The sequence below is a fragment of the Culicoides brevitarsis genome, chromosome 1 (assembly GCF_036172545.1).
Source record: "Culicoides brevitarsis isolate CSIRO-B50_1 chromosome 1, AGI_CSIRO_Cbre_v1, whole genome shotgun sequence".
Lineage (NCBI taxonomy): Eukaryota > Metazoa > Arthropoda > Insecta > Diptera > Ceratopogonidae > Culicoides > Culicoides brevitarsis.
Window position 1 is genome coordinate 24,648,646 of NC_087085.1, and position 19,575 is coordinate 24,668,220.

The 19,575-nt window shown below is 28.4% G+C and overlaps 1 protein-coding gene across 1 annotated transcript in view; it reads right to left on the reverse strand.

The window, feature by feature from the left end:
• LOC134837490 (hemicentin-1) overlaps positions 1–17,516 on the reverse strand; it is a 40,634-nt gene extending 23,118 nt beyond the window's left edge. The window contains exons 1-4 of the mRNA XM_063852871.1: positions 17,224–17,516; positions 1,443–1,566; positions 1,082–1,205; positions 885–969 (exon numbers count right to left, since the gene is read on the reverse strand). Of these exons, the coding sequence (XP_063708941.1) occupies positions 885–969; positions 1,082–1,205; positions 1,443–1,566; positions 17,224–17,341 (451 nt within the window). The 5' untranslated portion in view covers positions 17,342–17,516. The remainder of the gene's footprint in view (positions 1–884; positions 970–1,081; positions 1,206–1,442; positions 1,567–17,223) is intronic.
• Between the last annotated feature and the right edge of the window lie 2,059 nt (positions 17,517–19,575).

Here is a 19,575-nt window from a genome sequence, read left to right on the forward strand (position 1 = left end):
TGCGGAAAAGTTATTTTTGTGTTGAAAAAGGTTTGCTTCATGATTTTACTCTCTTATTTAGCAAAAGTTGAAACGAAATATACATACAATAGATTTAGTCTTTTACTAAAAAACTTTATGTACGGACATTTGGAAGGATTTTATTTTATTCATTTATTTATTTTTTTTCATAAAAATTCTTCATGAGGTTGTCATCATTTAGTACTTAATGCGCATATACAAACTAACTTATAAAAATTTTTAAACAGACTCAAAATTTAATCATTGTCATATGTTGATTTTAAATTATTTTCAAAAAATAAAAATCTTCTTTTAAACAAACATTTTAGCAGCTTTTTATGTTAACTTTTTCAATAAAAAATTTGAAATAAAGAGACAACACGATAATATTTCTTATGAAGATTAAAAACTTTCAAAGTTATTCAATTATAATTCTAGTCCATTATAAAAAACTGTGTTACTGCCTGCATTGTACAATATTTTTTAGAAGCAAGCAAGCAGAATACTGTACATAAGTGTGGTGTATCATTATGAGGAAAGTTGTTCTTTCTGCATAAGGATAGCAAGAGCAACAGTAGTTTCAGGCGGTGTTGTTATGTTGTATCGAAACAGACGCACGAAGTGCATTGAAAATTTAATTATAATGATACACATTCTTCATTTAAGTGTAAGAAAGTATTAAGGTGAAAAATCCGGTAAGTTTATAATTGGCATTAGTAGCTAACTTACACACGAAACCAAGTTTTACACAAGGAAAATTTTTCGTTTTCGAATCGTATGAAACACGTTTGGAATATTTTCTTTGAAACAACGAATATAATGACGAATAGTTTTATACTTGGAAAATAAGCAAAAACAAATGGAATGATTTGACGAAATCTTACCTACAACTTGGAGATCTACATGACTATTTTTTGTTGGAGTTAACTTAAAATCTACACGACACCGAAAACTTCCGGCATCTTTTTCCTGTGGATAAAAATATATAACACATGTTATTTTTATATTTTAGTGCTTCTTATTTAATATTCATAAAGTACATGTAGTTTACGGAAAGCATTTATAAAATAAATTCACTTACAAGTACTGGATTTATTAATAATTCATCCGGTTCTCCTTTTCTCCTGAAACTAGCTCGACTTTCTAATATTTCGTCATCTTTCCAGTGAGATGGTGCATCGGAGTGAGCACCTCTTGTGTCATAACTACAATGCATAATATTTTACAGTAAAAATTTATCATAAAAATGCTTATAAAAAATAAAAATAATAAGTTTCCTAAACTGAATTGGCCAATTCCGTATTTTAAAAAGTAGGTATTACTTCTTTACCAAATAGAATTATTTCTTATAAATTTATCAAAGAAATCTTTAATTATTGTTTAATAATAATGTAAAAGCGTAAACTAACTTGATTGATTGGAAAATGTAAAACTTTTCTTACCTATAAATAGGAACATTATTTCTATACCATACAACTAAAAGTACTTTATCATTAGCTACGCTCGAAGTTACATCACATTTTATTATCGCTGTATTGTTAACAAGAACTTTTACCACACTGGTTTCTGTAACGACAAAGGAGAAAGTAAAAAAAGAAAATATTATTAGCTTGATTTATTTCAAAAAGTTTTAGATCGGATTAAAAATCATTTGTGCAGATGTATTTTGAGGTGTATGTAGGTTTGTGTTGTACAATGTATGTTTAAAGTAAAAAAAAATGATCGAAGAAAGACGGTGCAAAATGAGGAAATTCAAATCTTAGACTCTTGTTGACATGATTGAAACAAACGTTTGACAAGGAGTTGCAACATCAGATATAGCAAAATTTTATTGAGCCGAAACATGGGACAATGAATAATAGTGTCATTCGATCGATTGGTTCAGAATCCCCGGTGAGGTTGTGTCTCGAATAGACACAACAAATTTATAGCTTTTCCAAGCATAAAACAAATAATGCCTTTCTCATTGTTTGAGAAAAAAGAGCAAAATTACGACCTAAACGAAGATAAACATAAAATTTTTGGGTCGTCGTCGTCAGTTTACGCTACTTTGAGTGTGGTACCTTGCCTACACAAACCCGAAATGACTTTCTCAACCGTTCATAGCCCACAGGGAATATTATAATGGGGCTCAAAGAGAAAACTTAATATTTTTCTTCGTATTTTCTGATGATAGAGAACGTCTATATATACATATAAAGAATCTTCGTAGGCCTTTCGTATATTTGCCGAAGATATAAAATGGAGAAATATATGATTCGAAAAAAGGTTGGTTGATATTTTGATGACAATGATACAGTGCGGAGTCCTACGAAAGACATTGTTAACGATGACAACGTACGTCTAGTCCCTTGTGTAAATTATGCATGAATGAAGAACCTCTATCCACCTATGTTTCTAAGTAAATTTATAAAATACGTGTGTAAGGACAAGTTATTGACATTTTTTATGATGTTTCACGAGATGAAACATTTTTTTCAAAAAAAAAAAAGCAACAAATGAATCTTTAAACTTTAAGTTTATATTTACTTCTTGTATGAACTTGGTGTTGGAAAATTAATTTATTAAATCGTCGAAAAGTTTTGCATCATATTTTTTCAATATACAATTTATTTTTGTTACTGATGTACTAAAGCATTTGCTCCGAGGGAAGTGTGACGCAAGAATTTTTATTTACCATTTCGCTCCGTACTTATATGTATGTGTGACAAATCGATATGACATTTTTTACAGGACAATGAATATTTATTATAAGGTTATTGCTTTCTTCCTAAGGGAGAAGAAAAAAATAAGAAAAATATTTAAGACTGTCACATTTCATTTTAGAACGCTCTGTGAAAGAATTTTTTCGTCCTTTTAAAATCAATTTCGTTCAATGTAAAATAAGGCTTGAAGAGGGTATGGTTGACAGTAAATCTAAAAATAAGATTTTTTTCAATTAAGTCCCAAGAGCGAGCTTTAAACTAGACAGTTTTGATCAATTCAGTACTCCGCATATTAGTATTTATGTCACGACTATATGTCAGTCTTAATATAAGGTTGTTAAAAAACCAGAATTTTATTTTTTTTTATTGCGAACGACAAGTCTCTGAAGCAACCACTATTTTTGAAAAAGGATGTATCCCATATAAACCATAATATGACGTATTCATTCATGTATACAAAATCTATAAAACAAATGTACATGTGGCTCTGACACAGTCCTTTGTGTTTGTCTTTCTTACCCGTCATTCACCATTTTGCATACATCGCACCTATATGTGTATACAAAACATCTTATAATACTATTTCAAGCGTGAAACCAATCTAGCGAATCATTCGGGGAATACCTACCACCCAAAAAAAAGTATAAAAATCTCGTATGAGCGACCTGAGTGTGCGGTAAAAGAATAAAAAATAAATTGTTGGAACCAGTTGTTTCATCAATTTGACAAAAAGAACAATAATATTGCCTTTTTGTTATTCGTTTTATATATTTTTCTTTATTTTCCTTATGCTGTTATAATACGAAAAGGACGCTTGCACGTATACTTCTATTTGCTTGCCATTTTTTTTTTTTTTGTATTAAAAGGTTTATGTGACTTTGGTTACACAAAACTAGAAGTCTTTATTTTTTATAGATGTCCGATGTGTGTATACATGTATGATGACAGGAATTAATGACTAAAAAATCTTCTTAGCTCTTCTATTTTTCATTCGTTTTGTGTCTCCTTGAATGTGTGGACCTTTGGTAGTATTTTTATTCTATTTAGTTATGTTTTTTTTTACTTAATACATGATACATCACTTGTATTATTTTATGTCTCTTCAAAAAGTTTGTCCAACAAAGAAAAAAACTTGTGCACAAACTATTTCTTTTCGGTTGTACATAGTTATTCTCTCGCATTTATTGACAAATGGACATGTAGTTTGCAGTTTCGAAGAGTTTGCTGGCAAGGAAAAAGTAAAAGTTTGTTGTGGCAAAGTTTCACATGCGAAGATAGATACAACTTTAGTTTGGAACTTTTCAAATTAAATTTGTCGTTTTAATGTGTAAAGTGAGTATTTTGATTTGAATTTAATTGAGAGGAATTATTTTTTTACTAGTTATTTTATTTTCCTTTTCAATATTGTTCCAAGCTATAAAATAAGCGTTTAGTTAAGGTCTTTTCTACATACGGGATTGTTTAATAGTAATTTTTTCATAATCTTGTATTTCGGTGAATAGCTTGTAGAAATTCATGAAAAATATCTTATATAGCATTTTCTAAACTAGTTTGTTCTGGTTTTTATGTTGTTTTCTATACACACTCACACACATACTTAACATGAAACATCTTTTCAACATTTTTATTACCAGTAACCCTGTTTTCTTCCTTTTACTGCTAATTTTATATCCTCCTTTAAAAAAAGTGTCATGACGTGCATTTACACCGATAAAACCTGAATTTTCGGAACATGACATACAAAAAAAATAATTTTCATTTCTTATTTACATAAATAAAATGTATTCTGTTCTTGCAAAAAAACTTGAGTCTTTTAAAACTTATAAGTATACATATACTCTTTAAGTACTCTTTAAAATGTTAAACAAATTTGAAATCATACTACTAAATTTGATTTGTTAAAATTTGTTCTAAACATGAATTGTTACACTGAAAAATATGAAAATTTTTTGCTGTTTTTTTTTGTCTTAAAAATTCAATTGGAGAAACAACTTTTATTTATTTTAAAATAAAATATTTCCATAACCAATAACGAAACTGATATTAATTTAAAACGCTACACATTCTGCTCTTACACTTTGTCGTGAATATATTTTATTTTTCAAAAAGTCAACATTTTTATAACTATATTTAATATAATTTTTAATGAAAAAAAAAATACATGAAATATTCTATTGATGCTATGAAAACCATTTTTGTTTATTCACCGTAAGTTTGTTAATGTAATCCACACTTAAAAAAAGAATGAAAACACAAAAAAAAACAAAACTTTCATGAAGTTGTCAAAAGTGAATACTTTTTCATTATGTACACACTGTTGTTCTTACCAGAGGACTTTCAAGCATGAATAAATGTATATAAATTATACAAGCTTCTGTAAATTATCTTCATTAATTTTGCAAATATATTACCGTTGTGTGTCTTTTCTCTTATAATTTTTTGAGGTTTTTCATTAATGATGTTGGTGATTATATTAAGAATAATAAAAAATGTTTTGCAGTACTTTAACATATTTAAAACAGGAAGAATATATTTAAGGCTTTTAAAATACTATGAAAATACATAAAAAGTTGTATGATAAGGTTACGTTCGAAATTCTTACAATAGTAATGATCAAAGTTTCTTTTGCTGTTTTTCCTATTAATGAAATAAACTCACACAGTTGAATTCTTTGAAGCCATCATTATTTTTTTTATATGTAAGACGCGGGAAAAAATTGAGAATTATCAACTATTATTTTTCAGCCAGTTAAATTTGTGTGATAGCTGTATAACATTCAATATGTTATGCATATAAGTATGCATTAAAATTTTCTAACGGGAATTACTTTTGTAATGTAAAAGCACTTTTTATTATTTATTTTAACGATGAGCTTCCAGATATTCTTTTGATGACAAGACAATGAAAAATTGTTATTTATGCAAAAAATTTCAAGCAGTGCCTACTTAGTTTTCAAAAGAAATGTGTATACTGCAAAACAGTTAAATACAAAAAAGAGGGAAATGGTAATTTATATAAAAATATATACAACGAAAAATGCCATAAGTACCAAACGAAGTGAAAATAATACAGCAAAGGAGAAAATGAAAGAAGAAAAAAACAACCAGAGAGAGAGAGATATATATAAGTGCTAAAAAGACCAAGAAAAGAACAAACTAACAAAGAAATTTTACCCAGACTTTGATAAGATAAATGAGATGAAACCGGGAAAATATTTAACCACGTTAATACCGCGCAACACTGTTGTTGTTGTTGATGTAGACAAAATTATTAATGCTACAGTAAGAGAAATAGGAGACAAGAATTCCAACGAAAGCACGTCTCTTTCGCACAATCATAACAGATTGCTGTAAATTAATAATATGATAATTTTTTTCTTGAATGTACGTACCTTCTAACTGCATCTAATCACGCGTACACATTATCGTTATTATTATATTGAACGCAAAATCTTAATAAAAATATACCGCGCTCTGCTTTGCTTCAGAAGGGGAAGAAAGAAGAGATTGCGAGAGACAAATAATGGTATTACTTGATCTTTACACATTTGTGTTTGCAGCCGTATGCTGTGATAATGATGAAGCACGAGCGGAAATATGATAATATCTTGTTATAAAGCAACAATAGACTTATTTAATTTATATGAAGTTATCACTAAATTTGAAATTCAAAGAATACAAACTTAAAATAAGATCCCAAAATGTGACGGAACCGTGGGACGTTTTGATTTTTCGATTTTCAATAATTTTTTATTTCTTCTAGTCTGTCTAGCAAGCATAGCTTGAATAATCACAGCGACAACTGAATCTTTATATAATTACTTAATACACCGGTACACTGGCATTTGATTTTCACATAATCGCTTAATCTTCGTGGTCAATCTGTCATGCACATATATCACAAAAAATCGTCTTTAGCTATCATTTCATAGAATTGTGATTTTGTGTGTGTCCAATGCGTACAAGTAATCAAAACAAAAATATAAAATTCAATAGAGCTCTGTTTACTCAGATCTACGTGATTTTACGCACAAAAAATGTTTCGACTTGAATATTCTAAAAGTAACAGCATCGAGGTGAATAGGCTTTTTCCACTAGTATCAGGTGCAAAAGAATATAAATATACAATTTCTGAATGACTGACAGAAATCGACAGGCAGTAAAAAAATGTGTGTGTGTTGTGATTTGAAATTCTGCACTTCGATTCTGTAAATGGATTTTTTGTTGGCGGTATTGTTGATGCTGCTCCTAGCCAAGTGTCGGGAAAGCTATAACAATAAAAAAATATGTGCGCAACCAGTAAACGAATAAAAAGATATGAATTCGCACTGCGGTTGTCGCTGATATTGTGTATAAATTATATTGTGTTTGTTCATTGTATGCTTTTTTGTGTTATATTTTAGATTTGTTTTTTTTTCATGTGGCATTTAATAATGTATTTTATATATTTATTTCCTAAAAACGGCAGACATCCGGATGTAATAAGCTACAAGTTGTTCCGTTGATAAAAATATGTCCGATGTTTCATGGTTAACAAATATTAGGCACATATTTAAATGATAAATTTTAATATTTATTATGATTGTTACTTTAATTGAATAAAATCATATACAATATGCATATATCTATGTACCTGGCAGCTCCATTTTTTTGGAACATTTGTAATAGTTTACTTATATTATATATTAATGGTTTCGTTGATTAAGAAATTTATTGATACATTAAAATGTGTAAAATGTATTATGAAAAAAATGTAAAAGTATTTTTATTTTATTCAACATGCTTATACTAGAAATATAAAAAATATTTTATGATTTTTCGGAATTTACACTGTACAACAATTTTTATACGAATATTAATATAAAAACCGCATCACAAAGATATTAAAAAAATTTTAAACATAAAACTGAGACAAGGGACTTTGATATCTTTTGTTAAAAATATATTAAATAAAAGTTCAGGATCATAACATTTGAGCACATTCATTAAAGATAACTGAGAAAAGGTTAAAATTGCAATAATGATGATGGCGGCCGCCGACGGTGTTATAAAATTTTGTTTAATTGAGACGATGATAGCGGCATAGGCTAAAGTTTATCTTGACGTAAAATTGTTTATATTTTAGAGTGAAAACAAACAAAAAGTTTAGGTCAAAATAAGCAAATATTAGAAACAAAACTGTTTTCAATTTTCTCCTTCTAGAGCATATACAAAAATAAAGAATCATATTCAGATGCAGCAGCACAGAATTGAGACCCAGAAAGTACATGCTAAAGTTGCCAAAAATTTATTGTTGGCTTAATGCCATTTTAAAGCATGTATGTCGGTTCAATTGAATCGCAAAAAGGTAGTTTTATTTTCTAGAGCTCTCTAGAACAAATTGACGACAAGTCTATTTGCCAGATAAATATGTACATATAACTGCGACACAGACACATTCTAAATCCCCAAGGGCAATGCAGAATTTACTTTCATAAATGATTAAATGCTTTTATTTATTAAATATTATACTTGTTTTTTTTCAAAATTCTTTCTGTATGGCCATCAATTATATAGGAAATATATTTAATTGTTGAATTGATTATAGTTAAACTTCCTTTTTAATAATTAAATTAATTGTTTCAACTAGTAAGTTTTTTCAATATAACAATCAAATATAACAAATGTTTGTTGCCACAATTTAAAATTTTCAATGAAATGAAAAAAAAGTGTAAAAAAGATTATTTTAAGTTACACAGTCTACAATGTATGTTTGGTTGAAATAATAGCTGTGGAGCATTTTGGAAGAAAAATTGCTTCAATTACGATTAATATAAACCACACAAGCACAGCACGTGAGCCTCTAAATTTTTGTGCCCAAATTATTATTTAATATTTATTTTACTAAAATACGCATATTTTTATTCTTATTTATAGCATTCAAGTATACATATTAAAAATGAAGTTAACTAGCGGATAAAACGCAAAACATTATTAATGTTATATCATGTATATGGAAAACATTTTTTTTTTATCAAAACATGAGCGATGTATGAAAATATTTCGAGCAGAAAATAGTAGTTTATGCGATGAGAAAACTTTTCAATTTATGATTTAATCAATACACGCTCAAAAATTTAATTTTCATTCAACACGCAACCTAATTTTCCAAAGTGAATGAATAGCATACTGGAGCACATGGCAGTGTTGTATTCGTAAGATTAACATGTTATACACAATGGATTTGATACACGTGTGTATACTCTTTAGAAATATGTACAAGTATATAAAATGTTTACATAGTAATCAACCATAAAATTATTATAACATTAACCTGCACCTTTCTCCTTCATAAAATATTTCAATATTCTAACAGCTATCTGATGTACACTTTCTGCACATCAACATCGAAGTTAAACATACTTTCGTATAAATTCACTCGTGTAACAAAGCACTTCTGTATGCTATATCTTCTGTATATATATATAGATGCCAAAGGATGTTCCTAAACAAAAGCATACATAGTTGAATAATTTAAATGTGCAAAGTAATAATAATGCTTGCTCTTGGAAGATATAACGACCATCCGTGTGTCTGCAATTTCTATGTTTTTACGAAAAACGTTTTTTAGTTCTCGTTGTTTTTGATATAAGTAAAATGAAATAGACTAAAATAAATAAATAAACAAGTTTAAGCACTGCTTCTGCTTCAGAAGATAAATCTCATATTTATTATATTGCAATGTACAACAATGTTTGTTGTACTTTCAAGAAATAGGAAAGCAAGCAATTTTGTGAGTACAATGTTCAAGAAATTTATAACATATACACTTGAGAAAAGAGTCAATTCTTAGAAATTTTATGCATATTATTAGACATGGAAATGCATACATAAAGAAGCATGGAATCCTTTCGAGTATCGGCTGTTTTGATAACTTTTGATACAATAAAATGTTTTCAAATGAAATCCATATAAAAACTGTCAATAATAAAAATAAAAGTTAAAATACCTACATCGGAAGCTTTTATTAAATATCTTCCTGTGACATGAAAAGTTTTTTTTTGAATTTAAATAACCCAAAATGGCTTCAAAAGTATTCTCATCAACACATAATAATAAAAACACTGCAGTCTCATTTTAATGCATAAATATTATGATTACTTGGAATGTTTACATTATAATTCATAATAAAGTGCAAACATACTATTTAAATGTGCGGTAGTTGACTTTTCAATGTATGCATCTGTTCATGTGCACTTTCATGTCATGCTTGACAAAATACTGTTAATAATGATAAGCAATCACAGCATGTTTTTGTTATTGCACTCCTTTATCAAAACACATTCATTGTTTGCTTTTGCGTGATTGATTCATTTTGAGGGAACGATGATACGATTATAATGGAAAGTAATAACAATCATGAGGGTAATGATGATGACTATTTCAAAAAGCAAAAAAAGGCATTCAATCATTCGCTAATAAGTATATCACTGCTAACAGAGTAACAGAGTAACATGGGCATCTAACTTATACCAAATGACCTGTGAAAAGAGTGTTAATTCTCTGTTTATCAGCACCGCAAAATAGACAGACACACACATAAAATATTTTATTTACCAAAACCACGTATACATAAAAATCAAACAGATATATGTGATTTTGTACAATTTATGCCTGCATGAAATGATATCAAATTAATCGCATTAGCAGTATGCGCGTGGTACCAGTTATGGCGTGCACAAACTTTTTATCTTTGATTTTCGATTGATCAATAAATACATATGTATAACCTGTGCAGCGCTATAGATATTCCGAAGAAAATAGTAAAACAGAAAAAATGCTCTAACTCAGTGATTCAATATATTGGTTGACGTGAGGAGAATATAATGTACTTGGAATATTAAAACACATATGAAACTATATAGTCTTAGAGATTTATGTTGTTATCATTATCATTTTATTGCATATTTTCTTTTCTCTTTTTCTTTGGCATTTTTTTTTGTATTCCGCGCGTCCCTCTGCATCAGTGTATTATATAGAGCTCGAGATACTTGAAAGGAAATGAAAAAAAAAGATTTAGAAAAATGTGTGGTCATTATTTGAAGTTCATTGAAATTGATGTATTGTTAAACGATGATATTCAAAAGTCATTTGTTATATTGTGATACAGTGGAAGGTATTGTGCAAGGATTTTTTTTTTGTCTGGTGTTTGAATAAAATCATGAAATAACTCTAAACTACATCACATGTATATCCACAAAATGACAACTTGATAGAAAATATATGATTCAAATTGGTGTCTGATGATATTTACGTAATAAGTTTGATGACTATTTATCTCTCATTCTATGTAAAAACACAAACACATGAATTCAATTCATCTGAATTTTTCTCTGTATAAGCTCGAAATATATTATTATCATTTTCATCGTATCAATTTCACCACAATACATGCAGAGTGTCGTATAACATTATTATATAAAGCATTTTACTATTATTATTTGTAAATAGCAATGATTTATGTTAGGATCATTACTCAACGTATTTGACTTATCTCTATTTTTGTGAATGCGCACACACATAGGATGGTATTTGAATAAAGAGAAACATTATTGTGCAATGATCAGAAATGGTTTTCAATAAGCATAAGTTGTTATCACATATTGCGTAAGTGGATCAAGATAAATGTGTTTTTTGCTATTTTTATTTATTTTTTGTTGTATGCGTTGAAAATTTGGTTTTGAGAAAATAAAATATAAATTTGGAACAAATTAAATCAGTAATTTCAAAACAGTTTTAGTTTATATATTTTTGTAATTATTTTTGATAAAAATGGTACAGCCTTTTGAAATACCCTTGTTTGTCTGTTATAAAAGTTATAGAGTCAAATGTATCTCCATTTATATTCTTTAATATATGACATCTTCATATTGGACCAGACGACGTCAACATGAATATCTAAAATGAAGAAAATATAAATTTTTCAGATTCATTAATCCCAAAACGGACCAAAGTTATAAATGTATATTATTCTCGTTTCGTAGCAGACGAAATAGCAACACCAACAACAAGAACAAGAGCGACAGAAACTACTACAGAGCAAAAAACCAATACACTAATGTACTTCGTTATCACAACAATTCATCACCATCATGCGTCAGTAAAACACCTATATTATTGAAGGAAAGTCACATTATTATTATCACACCCTTCTCTCGTAATAAATTATTTTCTCTCTCTCTCTTTTTATGTATGGTACATCAACTGTGTTGTTTATGGTGTACGAAAAGTGTTGGTCTAGGGATATCCTCTAGTTTTTCAAAGTAAAATTTTCATATGGTGTTTTGTAGAATAAATAATAATAATACGTTTTTGAAGTGATGTCTTGTATAAAAAGCAAGCGACAACACAGGCAACCTGCGTGCATGCGAGGAGACGGCTGCTCACCAAACAATATGTCCTTTGTTTGGTTTAATATCTCCAGTAACAAAAAGCAAACATAATATTCAGGAAAATATTCATGCCTACAAACGACCAGTCAGCATAATATTTCATACGTATCGCCTGTGCAAAATACCGTATCGTGGTGACTTACTGTATTTGCTCCAATATATAAGGTTAACACAAAATTTTCCCACATTTACTTTTTGGTCTAATCATAAATTCACACATGTGTACGGAAACGCGTGGCAGAGCCCGACGACGAGTGCGAATATAGAATATGCTATGAACAACGACAACAAGGACGAGAACGTTAACAACAACTCATATCACCCTGGAACAACGTACTAAATATAACTATAGGTGAATCAATAAAATGTCTTTTTTTTTTTTTGAAAATTGCTACCATAAAAAATAGTAAAAGGAAATATTTATATATCACGGTATACATTCTGCTTGGCATGTAGGAACTTTAGCAATATGTCGTTTTGTTGCTGCTGCTTCTGATGTTTTATGTGTAAGCTGATTGTAGATAAAAGTAAAGGTGATATAACACACAAACTGCTGATTATTCTTCCGTTTATGCCAGTTTATATTTATTACACCCACATGTATGAAAGCATTCTCTGCATACATACACATATGTTTTAGGTACATGTGAGAGAAAGAAAAACGAGAAGACACATATTTCACACGAGCTTTCATAATGGAAACGAATGTAAAGAAGAAAGTTTTACATTTAAATCAAGTTTTCTACACATCTTTCTCTTGTGGTAGTCGGTCGGTTAAAATATGTCCTTTTTATGTATTATATATATATTTCTATTCTATGTATACTATATTCTATTGCTTCTTAATAAATGTGTGTAGTTTCAAAAGGGAAAAGTGTAAGGCATAAGGTCAGATGATATGAAGTTTACATGTGTGAAGCATGATAAAATAAATCCTTGAACATGTATGACCGACAACCTGATATGCTAATATGTTTTATGAGTCAAATATTGAAAGTTTATTTTTCAACAATTATTTTTACTTCAATTACATAAAAACTATTAGACTTAGAAATTAAAAATTGCCAATGAAATAAGCCTACCTCATAATTTTTATTTATTTTTTTAAGACTGCTGAGTTACTAACAATAATAAATTAACCAGGTTTTTCTTCATCAAACCTAAATAAACAAACATCGATTGTCAAATAATTACGACTAAAAAATTTCCGTGACTCATGTTTTTCGTACAACAACTATTAAAAGTATCCACGTGACTATGCGATATCGTGAGTACATTTTTTTTTAGTAATCATATGTACATTTTATTTCCGAATTACACCAGAACTCCAAAATCGCCACACTACAATGACAAACAAGTATATTATTAAGTATATTATTTTATGTAAAATATCTAGAACGTGTAATAAAATATTTTGTACACACCCACGAACATACATTGTATTACCTCTTTTCTAAGGCAAAAAGGCCTATTAATTAATAAAATATAATTGTGTTAAACATTTTTGTTTTGCTTCTCCCACACTGTGTGTCAACAATGTTGATAAAGACACTTTGAAAATGATGACGTTTCAATAATTTTCAAACAAAAGCGCAAAATATGTGAAGATACTTGCTATTGATTTTCCGCCATTTCCTTCTTTTCCTAATAAATTTTTTAATTCAATAATTATGGTTTTCCACAATTTGCCACAGTCTCACAAACATCCATATTTCATAAAGTGCTTTAACCGCATCTTTTTGCTAGGTTTCTGTTTGTTTTGTCGATTCAATTTTTAAAGAACATGAACGATGTCGTTCAAATTTTGCAAATAGACGAGGACGAGATCTAACAATATTCAAATACAATTATTATCACAGATAGGCAATACTTCTTAACAACGACAACGATGATGATGATAATAAAAAATCAACAGAAGAAATTTTTCATTCAATATTTGAGTCAGCAAATATTTTAACCAATACAATCAGGCTGCAAATATGCTTGGTGAGTGAAATTAGATTCGAAAGATTCCGCAATTTTTACTTTTCTGAATCACACTAATAACATTATTCAAAAGAAAATAATAACAGTATGATAAGCTTTTATCAATATTTTTCAAGGGCTCTTTAGTCGGCATTTCAATTTGCAGACATTCTTTGACAGCGACTGTTTTTTTCTCTCAAAAATTGGAAGCATTATCTAATGTTATCAAAATATTTTCAATGCATATAAATAATGAGTAGAAAAATAAAATTTAAATTCGAATGGTAATAAAATGTAGTATTAAACTTGACTTAACTGTCTGCGTAAATAAAAAAATACATGTTTAAAAAGTTGCCGTTAGAAGAACGAGTAACGAAATACTGCATTTAAATTTGCAAGAATTTTTTCGAAATGCGGTAAAAAGCTATGAAAACATCAGATAAACGGGAATCAACAACAAATATATTTTCTATAAAATTTATGTATATATTTTGAATGAGCACAGTATATTCAACGTATTCAAAAATAACATTCACTGTTAAATTAGGAAAATTCGTTGTTGTTGAGTGTAGTTTTCTCGTATTGACTAAATATCTAACTGTGACTGTTTAAACTCGTACAAATAAAGCATCTTACGAAAATAGTTGTTATTTTAAGGTCTCTCAGAAAAACGTCTCTTACCGCAAATCAAATTTTATTCATGATGATTCAAATCTTCTCTTTTTACATTTTCTACCTAAAGAAGTGTAAGGCAGCCGTATTATACACATAATATCATCATTTTAAACAAGAGAAAGATATATAGACAGTTTATATGATATAATAAATATCTAAGCTCAGTTTGAATTCAATATGACTTGAATTTGGGATTTTTAAAATCAAGAAAGTCGTGGAAAAGTGTATAAAATAAAATTTCACTGGGCGGCGTTTCATGTTTCTGCTCACAAAAAAAAGGTATTTTATTTAAATGCGACGATAACGGTGTATGCTCTTAATGTGTCATTACGAGATGCGATCCAATTTTGTTTTATTGACACATAAGTTGCCATCAAGAGAATCAATAGTAAAAACCTATTGAGTGATTGGATCAAATAGGGTTTTCGCGATTTTAATGAATCATCGTAAAACGAACATTTTTCGTACAAACTTAATTGAACACACATTAAATTCTGATAAGAGATAATAATATTTCACATGGATTGGCTGAAAATGGCTTTTAGAAAAAATCGATTTTTGTTTTTCTTGTATAAAAATAAAACAATTACTTGACGTAATGTAAGTATGATAGATTTTTTTTAATTTGGGACTTGATTTAGTTTTGCAGCAGAAGTATTTTTGAAAATTTTAAGTTCGAATAAAAATGTAGGTATACCTAAAAAAATCAGGATATTCATTTACTTTTTTTTGGCAGAAAAAAGAATGAACTACTTCAATTCATCATTAAAATAGATGAAGTGATAACCACTCTGATGTTTTGTATTCAATGACTCAACAAAACTAGTACTTGATTGAAGGAGCCAACAATATTCCCTGTATGTTTGTTATAGCGAAAGGTTCGTTATTTTTTTTACCTTGAAATTAATTTTATTCAGTTTGCAGAACTTTGAGCTATATGAGCGAGGGTAACATTAATGATGCTAGAACACTTTTTATATCTTCGTGAAGGCAATACGACAAAAACGCTGCCTATAGCATCATGCAAATGGCTGAAATATTTGAAAAACGTTTTTTTGTTCATCATTTTAAGAATACATATATGTATATTTTGTCTGGATTCTAGATATATCGACATATTGTAAAAAAAATAAATGTAATTCATATGCATGCTTATATGAATAAGGGGACCATCTTTAAGCGTACTTGTAATGTAGATTTTCAAAAAAAAGGATGCAAAAATCGACGCATGCTATTATATAAAGTTTTTGAACATTTACTGAAAAATCCTATGTAATTTACGCTCTTCAACAGTTTTATTTGTTGTACAAACAGTTCAAAAAAAGTTCGTTATTTATTTAAAAATTGGATTCATTTTCCTACAGAAATGTGCAGGCCTTAAAATTGATACCGCTCTCTTGGCATTTTGTATGAAAAATAGTATTTCATTTTTTTATTTTTTGCTCCATTTTGATTTCAAAAATTTTGGACAAAACTATTGAGTTTCATTTGAAGTTGCCTAATTTTGTAAAAAAAAGTCTATTAATAAATTTGATATTATTTATTAATGAATTCAACAAAAAAATATATGAAGTCTGATACTAGACCAAGTCTCCCATACTTTCTTCAATTTTCTCTTTGTCTAACGTTTTATTTTTGTTCAGTCGCAAATTAAGGGTGTGTCAAATGAAAATTAAAATACTTGTAAAATAAATTTTATTATTTCTAAATTCTAAAAATACGATATTCTTTAAAAGAGACAAACATTTGTTTTATACCAGGGCAATTAAAACAGGCAACTTTAATTTTTGCTCAGTAAAAATTCGTAATAAAACGTTAAGTTGTACGTCACAAACAAATTAATGGAATTGGCGGAAAATGGAAGAAAATATTTTTCAAAAGGGACTAATTAAATGAATTAGAGAATTTCTTTCAACTTAACGATTTATTTCGTTTTACTTATTTAGAACGATCATTAATCAAGTGTTTTTGAATTTATTTATAGCAGCTCAGTTTTTATTTAAAAAGATTAATCCTCAACGTTAATTCAAAAATAAATATAACCACTTTAACCTAACAAATTGAATGAAAAACATACAAGTTAAAAAAAATACATACAGGACATATGAACTATAAGTTTTACAGTTGCATCTAAATTTACAAAATAAAAAAAATAAAAGTTTTGAATTTATCTCTTGTTCTCAAGAATGAATGTTTTTGTTGTTATATTATTCGAAAGTGATGTTTGTTTTGATAAAAAGAAAACCTTTGTTCTATATATACCGTTAACATAAGTGTTGTATGTATTTATGATTTTCACTTTTTCTTAGTCACATTGAATAACAAAAGAGTAGTGGAAAAAAGTTGAAATATAATAAAAAGGAATGTAATGCACATAAGACAAGATGTTTGTTATGTACTTGGTTATGTTTTCGTTAAAAATGTGTTTAAATTCAAAGTAGTTCTTACCTTGTTTGTATCCCTCAGTGTTTGCTGTGCCAAAAATATTGCATGTTAGCACTATGAAAAAATAATAATAACAAGCAGTATATATTGTTGATAGTTCCATTTTCAAATTCGACAACATTATTTCTGCTTCGATTCACTCTGAATATTTTTGGTTTAGATCTTTTCGTTCATTCTTCATTTTCAATGCTGAATTTATTTGTTTAGTTGAGATCATTTCTTATGTGTTCAAAAAATAGATCCTATTTTTCATCATCATTGTCATTTTATATATTGTTGATTGTATGTTGTTTATATTTAACATGTCGAGACTTTGGTTTTCTGACTTTTGTGATGATGTTTTTATTATAACTTTTTTTCACATCAATTTATAACGAACACATTTATGCTTTCTTAATTTTTCATTTTTTGTCATTGTTGCGCTACTGTTGTCATGTTTTCTTGCCTTATTTTTTTACATACCTAAATTATTCAATTTTTTCGTAGTTTTTTTTTCTTTGCTATCGTTATTCATTCTCTACAATTTATTCTTCTTTTTTCCTTGAATTACTGAGGAGGTAATGCAAAACGGAAGAAAGAGACTTGTGCTTTTGTAGTAACCAATTTAACGTTGATAATATAGCGAATTTTCCTCTATATATTTATTTATTTTCAAAATAATAAGAAAACATGCACCAGACAATGAAGAACGATTTCTTTCACATTGAATCACATTCCTTTTATTTTTTGTTGCTCTTTTTTTCTTTGTCTGTATGGCTCACAGAATCAAAATTAATGTTCTCGAAGGTTAATAATACAAAAAGCATATGGCGCATGAAAATTTTTCGCAAGACAGGAGGTAGAAAACGAAAGGAAAGTGTATTGTACAAGACATGCTTTTATTCAAATAATTTATCATTTATTTATCTTGTCCATTATATTTTGTTGTATGTGTGTTTTATATTTATTTTGATTTTCCACTTGGTTTCATCATCATTATATTTATTGTTAAAAACTGTTACACGAAAAACAAAAATGAAATACACGTTAAATGTCTCTTTATACAAAATAAGAAGCAAACAGCTTTTTGTCTTGTTATAGTGATTATCAAATAAAGAAAGAAAATTCAGAGAAAATTGTAATACTTGTTCACTACAACGATAATTAGTAAAAGAAATTCCGTTCAATTGCTTCACTAAATGAGTTTATATATCTTTTGAATATTTCAGTGTGTGCGTGTTGTTTCCTCTATTTCGGCTGTTCTTTACCTAAAAAAGAAAAAAAGTAATCGTTATATTATTATTATGTCAAATATGATAAAAATTTGAGCTATTAAAGGATAAATATTAAATAATAAATAAATCTGGTTGAGTAAATCAACAAAAGGCGACAATTACGTTTTTATTTTTCGAAATAAACGATTCTACGAAAAGTATTAGGTACTTCACCAGAGTTTAACCTTTCTTTCTGTTGCTATATGTTTTCAATTTATGTCAATTGGATTCTAAAAGTAATCCATATAGACATCATTTTATGATGTATTTAATAATATGTTAGTTTGATCGATTTGTTCTTTGAGATGCTAGACAATTATTTTGTTCCCCATGGCGTTAATTAAAAATCAATATTGTTTGGAAGAAATTGCTTTCTCTTTTATTTACAAATAAAGTGATCTAATAAACATTATTATTTCATTATCTTTCCCGTTATTCTCGTCTGATGAGTGCTATCCACAATAGTTTTTTTTCACCAAAAAAACGTCAGACATACAAAAGTAGTGAGAAATGGAGGTCAAATTGAAACGCATTAATACATTATGTTAACACCATGTAACTCTAATTTTCTTCATTAACAACCATCCGCCATTGAAAGGAGGAATAAGACCTATTACCTCTCTCTGGATGTAGGTCAAGTACTAATGAGGGAATACTTAATGCGTAAAACTAAAGTATGTGAAAATAACTACCGTTCGCAAGGGTTCAAATAATGATAATTATTATTTTCCGTCTGCTTTTGCTTCCGTAATCTCTTGCCTTTTACATACATCCATGCCATCCACGTTGAACAATCATAAATATGAAGGTTCTTGTGAATCGATATTAGTTTTTCTTGGTGTGGCACAAAATACCGTTTCGGCCGACGGCAATAATAGAGTATTTCGTTGATGATGAGTAGATAAATAACCTGACGAGGGAATTGGCGAACAAAAATCGTACGCCACATTTGTTAGTAGCGCATAATGGCTTGGATAAAGCAAATATTTATTATTATTATTATAGTAACAAACAAAAAATAATTAATACTTATTTTTGAAGAAAAAGAAGATAAATGAAGTTGTGAAGTATCCGTATATAAAGGGTAAATGTTCAGATTTGC